We start from the raw sequence: 7,683 nt of genomic DNA on the forward strand, positions 1-7,683 counted from the left end.
ATTTTAATTTAGTGTTTGATGAGCTAACAAGATATAATAAGTTCATTTTGAAAGTTATCACATTTCACCTCTCTATTGAATAATTTTTTTTATTCTGGATATGTATTTGATTAAAAATCAATAGAATAAAAAACTATTTATTTGTTTACCGTTATTAAACAAATCTAATAAACTTTTTGAACTCATATGACTTTTTTTTTTTGTGGTGGCTGGGGTTTGAACCCCGGATCTTGCATACATCATACATTGTCCCTACCAACTGAGCTACGCTCACGAGGACAACTCATGTGACTTATATAATAGAATGATTTAATTACTTATATAATTTTTATGATAAATTAGTTATTTATTTAATAGTGTCAATCAAATTTAGGACCATTAAATTTGCGAGGTTCGGGTTTGAACTCCGCCCACCACAAAAAAAAAAAAAATCCCTTTGATTGTAAAAACCCGTCATTCATTATGTATTTTCAACTTCAACTCAACAACATTAAACTTATTCCTTCAAAACTAACCAAAAATGTTGACTACTCATCTCCATAGACCCTTTCTCTATTTTCTCTCTACTTCTGCACCCATTCAACCTCATTTCCACAATCTTGCCTTCTCAAAATTTTCTGGAGAATCGTGTACAAAATTCTGTATACATTCTTGCAATCAGACAAGGACACTATTGCTTGTGCAACACACAATCCAAGTTTACTTTCTGACCATCTTGTGCAAGATAATATTAGTGTTGATTAAGAATGAAGTGAAAGACTCAAGCATTGCAAGGTTGCTTGGAGCGCAAGGTACTCAACACAACCGGCATTCCCGAAGGTGTTGGAAAAATTAAAGGATTTGGGGTTTAATCCTTCACAATCTTTTTTCTCAATAGCATTTCATGCTAAAAGAACGGTAACCAAAACCAGGTGAAAAGAGACAGTTGATGCCTTTAAGAAATGGGGTTGGTTTGATGAAGATTTTCCACAAGCATTTAGAAAACAGCCTCATTGTATGTTAACCTCCGTTCATAAAGTAAATGTGTGATGAACTTTTGGGTTGAACGGTTGAGTTGGGATGCTATGGCCATTGCCAAATGGGTTAGGGTCTCAGTTCAGCAATATCTTCTGAAGAAGGGTTTGCGAAAAAAAGAACGCAAGTTTCCAGGTATTTTATCCTGAATTTGTTATCTTGTTCGGCATTTGATTTGAATATTTTTCGTACTAGGATAAATATTGGTTTTGTTATGATTGATCATTTTTCAAAATCATGATGTATATCAGTCGTGCTCGTAAAAGTTGAATTCTTCTTGCATGTATGACCATGAAATACTTTTTTGTGATAGTGTTATTTCTTCTTCCATGTTTGTTTAGTCCAATAATCTATGGCATAAGTTAAGCTATACTGGACTAGGTTGCCGAGTTTGAACTGATTTTTGGTTCTAGTTGCAATTTATGTTACTTTGCAAATATAAAGAATGCAAATAATGAAAAATGCATCTGTCCTAATGTTCGCGGTACAATTGAAAAGAGCTCCAAAATTCAAATATTAAGGCTGCAATTAGAGTTATCAATATCAATTATTCAAAATATTATGCAATTAGCATTATGCCTTAGTCTATCCTTACATAGCACTTTATGCTGCTTGTTATTTTTACATTTCGGCCTACTGATATAGATATGGTAGAGTCGGGTTTAAATATCATAGTTCAGATGTATGTAATGTAATGATTAATGAAATTGCTTAAATAACTTGTTCCTAGGAGTACTTTGGGAAAATATTGGACTTAACTTCTTTCGGATATTGTCTCACGTCTAAACCGGATATGTGTATTCTGGTAAAGTATTTTCTCGATGCAGTTAGTTAATGGTTAATTTTATCCTTCGATCTCTTACTAAACCAATAGCTTACCTCCTATTGGATCTTATACAACAAAATCATATATGTTTCATTTGATTTAAATGAAATAAGATTTGATTCAATGGACATTATTTAAACTACAACCAAGTTATTTGATTTTCTGTACTTATCTTGTGTATTTGTCTTACTATTCTAAATATCAGTATAAACTAATTATTGCAGGTTCACACGAGTAATTCTTCTGATTTCGAAATGCTTTTCCTATGTTTCTCTACTGAATTTTTCTCTCTTGAACGACTGTTTGGCAGATTTCACTACTGCTTCAGATCAAATTTTGGCTGTCCAACTAGAGGGTTCTAAGTTCTAACTGACCAGCCCTCTGACCGATCATCTCAAGTAAGACTTGGAGTAAGAAATAAGGATAGTTACTACATGAAATTTCTCACAATGAGTGGCATGTGTGAGAAGCATAGGAAGTATGGATGGAAGTAGGAATATGGGAGCTAATTCAGCCTGTAGTGAATAAAGCTGAAGTTCCTGTGAGGCGGGCCATATTTCATATGCTGTCAAATGTATCAAGTGAGCAATGTTGGGTTATAGCAATGACAACATGGAGTATTTGGTGGACACATTGTGTGGGAGAGTTGTAGTAGAAGTAGCTTTGAGGTTCCAAGAAGAGCTTTAAATGCATTACAAGATTGGAGGGCAGTGCACGCGAACCGCAGTACAGCCTCGAATCACAGCAGATCATGAAGCAATATCAGATGGCGAAAACTACCAGGAGGCACGCTAACATGAACATAGATGCGACTCTTTTTCCAACGGAAAACAAGTTTGGTTACGGCTCATGTTTGAGAGATGGAGGCCAAATGATTCAAGCATGCACAACATGGATGGCAGGAAGCCGAACACCAACAGAAGCAGAAGCCTACGAAATAATTCTGGAACAATTATCACATTCAGAACGAAATGTATTGGAACTTGCAAGAGAGTTCTCCTAATTCCAAATTCAAACTTGCATTAATATCATGCTCTTATACAATCATACCCGCGAAATTATGCAGGTCAACTATAAGCTCCGATAAATCCTTTAACAAAAAACCAAGCCTAACTTCCCTTATTTTTAACTCATCTAATGCAAGAATAAGTCATATCACAATCAATAGATATTGTCAGTAAAAGATATTGCAATGGAGCCATCATATCCTATCAAGAATGGTCAGAAACCTTCAAATCACAAAACCAATCATGTGTATCAAACAGATCCTGAATCAAATTTGCAAATAATCATTTCACAACAAGTACTTATTTTAAGGTAACCAGTGAAAGTCACATGCTTTAACATGTCTGAAAGATTTTATTCAAAGTTTATAAAGAAGGGAAAGGGCATGAATGGAGGAAGCACTTAAGATGGTGGAGTTGGGTTCGGCTTAAAGAACCCTACATTTTTTGTTAGACTTGTATAACACGGAATCATAAGCTTCAAAAGACGAGGTGAAGGTTGATTGTCAACACTTGCCAACATCCTGTCCAAAGCTCGACCAACTGCAAAAAAACGATCTGGTGTACCACAAATATATGCCAAACCATCGTCATCTGACAGAATTTTCTCAACAATAAATGTTGCAACCTGTAGTGATATACGCATTTCATTAGGAGCTATAATTGGTAACTAAATTACAAGTGATTTTGTTGTAACTTTAAAGTGTAGTTCTTATCAAAATTGTGGTGGTTCATGGTGATTCTATTATTCTTACCGCAAATCTTAACATATGTAGAATGATCCCGAATTCAACTACTATCCCTTAACATTCTGGCTCTTCTAACAAACTAACTACTAACATTTTTTTATAAAAAAAAAAAACCTTAATATTAAAAAGTTTGGAATTAGTGTAAAGGATTTCAAATTCATTGAAGAGAAGAAATATGTTGGAAAAGAAGGAAATATCAAGTTCAATTCATATAAACAAAATATATTTAAATATGATTTTAATGTTTTTGGGTTTTAGTTCTTGTAGGTTTTTTTATTTAAATTCAGTCTCTGTAAATTTAAAAAGCTGTTGTTTTTAGTCTCTGATGTTGTACATGACAAAAAAATATCATGTCATGTGACCCAATAAGTTGATTTAGTGACTAATATCAACAGTTTTTAAATGTGTAGGGACTGAATTCAAACAAAAAAAACTTACAAGGACTAGAATGAAAAATTAATTACAGAAACTAAAACCATATTTAAATCTTTTATTTATTTTTCTTAAAAAATAATTAAACCTATTATTAGAAATAAGAATTGACAAACTCACGGTTTTGGACAATTCTTTGCCAATTTCCATATTGCGTAGGCACAACGGCATTACTTCAGTCGCGAGAAGGAAACCTATCGCTTCCTTAGTCTTAACCTGCGAATATTGTGTATCAACAAATGAAAATTGTTACGATTGACAAAATACAAGCATAAATTATGCACATATAAAAATAGAATTAAACAAATCCATCAATCATGAAGAAAAAAATTAAAATAGAATAATACCTTTACCATGGCAGCAATGACTCCAAGACTGGCAAGTCTTAAATCTTCAAATGGTGCTAACTTATTTGATGTATTAAGGAAGGGATACAAATATATAGGTATGTTAGCTGCATATCAGAAAAGGTAAATTTGAATAATAAAAAGACAATATATTTTTCTTCAAATATTAAGAGTAGTTAATATGAATAAACAAATTGATTTACCTTTCATGAATGACAACTTTGTATCTGGGTGGGAAGCCACACACTGAAACAAAAGCATGAGAGAAAGATATTAATTTTTCGTATATGAAGAAAATAAAAACAACAGAGAAAAAATTATAATATTTATGTACAGGGGCGGAGCCACCCCCAATTAGTCTGGGTACTAGCCCAGTCTCAGCTCCAACTTTCTTTGTAACAGCTGAGCTATTACTAGAATTTTTAGCTTTCTACGGATTTACCTGTGGTTTTTTGTGTAAATTCTGCAGGAAACACATTTTCTGCAGATTTTGCCAAGGATTTAGGTTTTAAGGTGAGGTAATACCCTAGGATTTTAGGATCCGCAGGAAATGTGAAATTATTCGCATGAAGAAAGTAACATTGCGATAATTTTTTTGCCCAGACTCTATAAAATTCCTGGCTCCGCCAGTGTTTATGTTAACAAGACTTTAAACAAGATACAAAACTTTTTAGAATGAACTCGTCTCACCTGAAGCAGAGCAAGAGTATTGCATATTCGAGTTGATTGTGAAGGAGTAAGATTTTCCGGTGAAAGAGCAGGATATATTGTAATTATTTCCTAAAAGGGCCACCAATAAGCACAATTTTAAAAGACCGAAAATACTTAAAACAATCATGAATCAAAGCATTTTTTTAAGGACAAGAATCAAAGCATTAGCAAGGTACTTTGAGCCAACATAGAGTGGACTATTTAAAACAACTAAAGTGTAACGCTCATATATTAATGTGCAACGCTCACCGATTATAGAATATGTCTTTTTAGTTTAGTGGTTAAAAAATCACTTTAAATGAATAAGTATGGAATCCAAAATTTGAAACCCGACTCATTTATACCGCAATATTCCTACTAACCCGCAATATTCCTACTAACGAAAGGGGGCAACAAAGTTAAAACCATAAAATAAAGTAATACACATCATGCCTTTACATTACTACTCAAATCAAAGAGAAGAATAAAAATGAAGAAATACAAGGAATCAAAGAATATAAACATACATATATTTTTTTTTTGAGAGAATAAACATACATATATATTACTGTCAAAATTACAACTCATGAAATAAAATTCACAAGGCAATAAATTCTACTGCAAATAAAGTCAACAAGTAATAGTGAAGTGAAAGTCACTAGCATACCTGTAAAAATATTGCAATAGTACCAATTGAATTCCACAACAACGGTGCGAGATCTCGAAACAAATCTGTCATCTGAAATATACAAAACCAAGAAAAATAGAAATCTATATGTTAACTATAATATATGAGTAAGCATTGTCAAGTACTACAAGATTGTAACATATAAAATTCTAAAATCAAAGAAAAGCTTGTGAAACACAATAATAACCCAAGTGATTTTAGAAATGAATTTGATTCAATCATCAACCACTTTAATCAATGATATCTATTGTTATTGTATATCGAGTGGTCGAGATATCGAGTTTATTATTTTCCCAATTCACATTGTCGATCATATGATTAGATCTAATGACTTAAATCAGATGACTACATGGATGAAATGAATTTTTTATTATAGTGAAGTGGGTCTGATTTTGTAATAATATTTGTTATCCTAAATTCATATTTCATTGTTCATTTGTTCCTTTTTCCTCATATTCATTGTCACACTCTCTCATTTGCTTTCTCCTTTAACTACATGTATTTCTTCAACCATGTTTCATCGTGATAAAATCATGGAGTGTGACATAAAATTTTCTCATGAAATAAAGAATGATGCAATAGCTATTCAAAACTAGTTAATACAAGAATTTAACGCATATAAGAATATTTTATTTTTATATTCACATATAATTAACAAGATAAACATAAACGAATGCTAGTAAAAAGCTTCAAATGATATATAGGAAAAAATAAAATATAAAAAATCCTAATTAAATTTATCATTTTTCTTAAGATACACAAAACAATATAGCTTTTTGACTCATTTGGGATCAAAACCGCATCATAATTCTTACAAAATACTAAATATGGTTGAATTGAGTAAAAAATAAATAAATGGGGCTAGTCTCCTAACACGGTGTATCATAGTTTGAATCTCTCATAGAGAGTATTCACATTTAATATAGTATGTATCAACTTATCAAAAAGTTGAATGAGATTGGAGCTTAGTTGCGAATTCAGTGCAAAAACATAAAAAAAAAAAAAAAAGATCCCATAAATTGAAAGATGTATTGGTACAAACCTTGGAGAGCAAATGAAGAGCATTTTCTCGTAGATCGGGGTTGCTCAGTTCAATAACAAGACACTCAGCGTACAACATCTTGTTGCCAATGGTGTTGGAGACAGATGCAACATGAAGAAATTCGTTATTCTTCAAGGAGGGTGATTGAGGGGGGAAATTCTCCATTGATGGATGAGAATTATTTGATGTTTGTTCGAATTTATCACTTGTATTTGAGATTGGACTTTATTTATCTACGCGATGACGTAATAATGTAAGTGAGAAAATGGTGAGCGGGCAAGTGTGACAGTATGAAATGACAATCCAACACGTGTTTTGCACGCCAGTGAGACTATCCATTGACTATAGGTTATGATAACAAGGAAACGTCTATGTAGGGCCACATAAAGAAAGTTGAAATTCGAGCAATTAGCATTGGAAATTGTAGCGACCCCGACTCTTTTATTATTATTATTATTATTATTATTTTTAATATCTTAATCTACCATTTACATTAAAGTATAGTTATATTAGTGCAAAAGTCATTAGATTTCACTCCTAAATCAATATTGTTTTTCATAATTATAATTTTATGGAAACACAATACAAAAATATCAATTGATTACCATAATATTTTTTTGTCTTAAATGAACTGTTGATGTCCCTATTTTACCAGAAATATCATTTTAGTCCCCACTTCAAAATTCAGGTTTTGATCCCTAACTTCACGTATTGTTGCGACTTTAGTCCGAACTCAAATATTTTACCCTAAAAATGGTGAATTTTAGCCCAAATAGTAGTGATTCTTTGCATTTTCTCTTCAAATTCAAAATTGAATTAAGAAATTTTCACTTTTTGTGAGCCAAAGTTCACCTTATTTTTGGCTAAAAATATGGGTTCTAACCAAAATTG

At 32.1% G+C, this 7,683-nt stretch overlaps 1 protein-coding gene across 2 annotated transcripts; it reads right to left on the minus strand.

Moving 5' to 3' along the window:
• Positions 1-3,070: 3,070 nt before the first annotated feature.
• On the minus strand, positions 3,071-7,007 carry LOC11424425 (CCR4-NOT transcription complex subunit 9). Of its 2 annotated transcripts, XM_024783016.2 has the most exons (7): positions 6,793-7,007; positions 5,730-5,801; positions 5,063-5,152; positions 4,576-4,618; positions 4,373-4,479; positions 4,146-4,241; positions 3,071-3,472 (listed from the first exon to the last, which is right to left on the minus strand). In XM_024783016.2, the coding sequence occupies exons 1-7, from the start codon at positions 6,955-6,957 to the stop codon at positions 3,248-3,250; spliced, it is 798 nt and encodes a 265-aa protein (XP_024638784.2). In that variant the 5' UTR covers positions 6,958-7,007; the 3' UTR covers positions 3,071-3,247. The 2 variants fall into 2 exon arrangements, with proteins under 2 accessions (XP_024638784.2, XP_039683020.1); XM_039827086.1 differs by lacking the exon at positions 5,063-5,152.
• Positions 7,008-7,683: the final 676 nt, after the last annotated feature.

This window comes from Medicago truncatula, chromosome 1 (genome assembly GCF_003473485.1).
Source record: "Medicago truncatula cultivar Jemalong A17 chromosome 1, MtrunA17r5.0-ANR, whole genome shotgun sequence".
In the NCBI taxonomy this organism is placed as follows: Eukaryota; Viridiplantae; Streptophyta; class Magnoliopsida; order Fabales; family Fabaceae; genus Medicago; species Medicago truncatula.

Excerpts from the sequence above, each read along its gene's own strand:
- LOC11424425 (XM_024783016.2), bottom strand. The coding sequence starts at position 6,957 with ATGGAGAATTTCCCCCCTCAATCACCCTCCTTGAAGAATAACGAATTT. Across the intron at positions 5,802-6,792 it reads CTCTTCATTTGCTCTCCAAG|ATGACAGATTTGTTTCGAGA; the intron begins GTTTGTACCAAT and ends TGTATATTTCAG. Across the intron at positions 4,242-4,372 it reads TCATTGCTGCCATGGTAAAG|GTTAAGACTAAGGAAGCGAT; the intron begins GTATTATTCTAT and ends CAATATTCGCAG.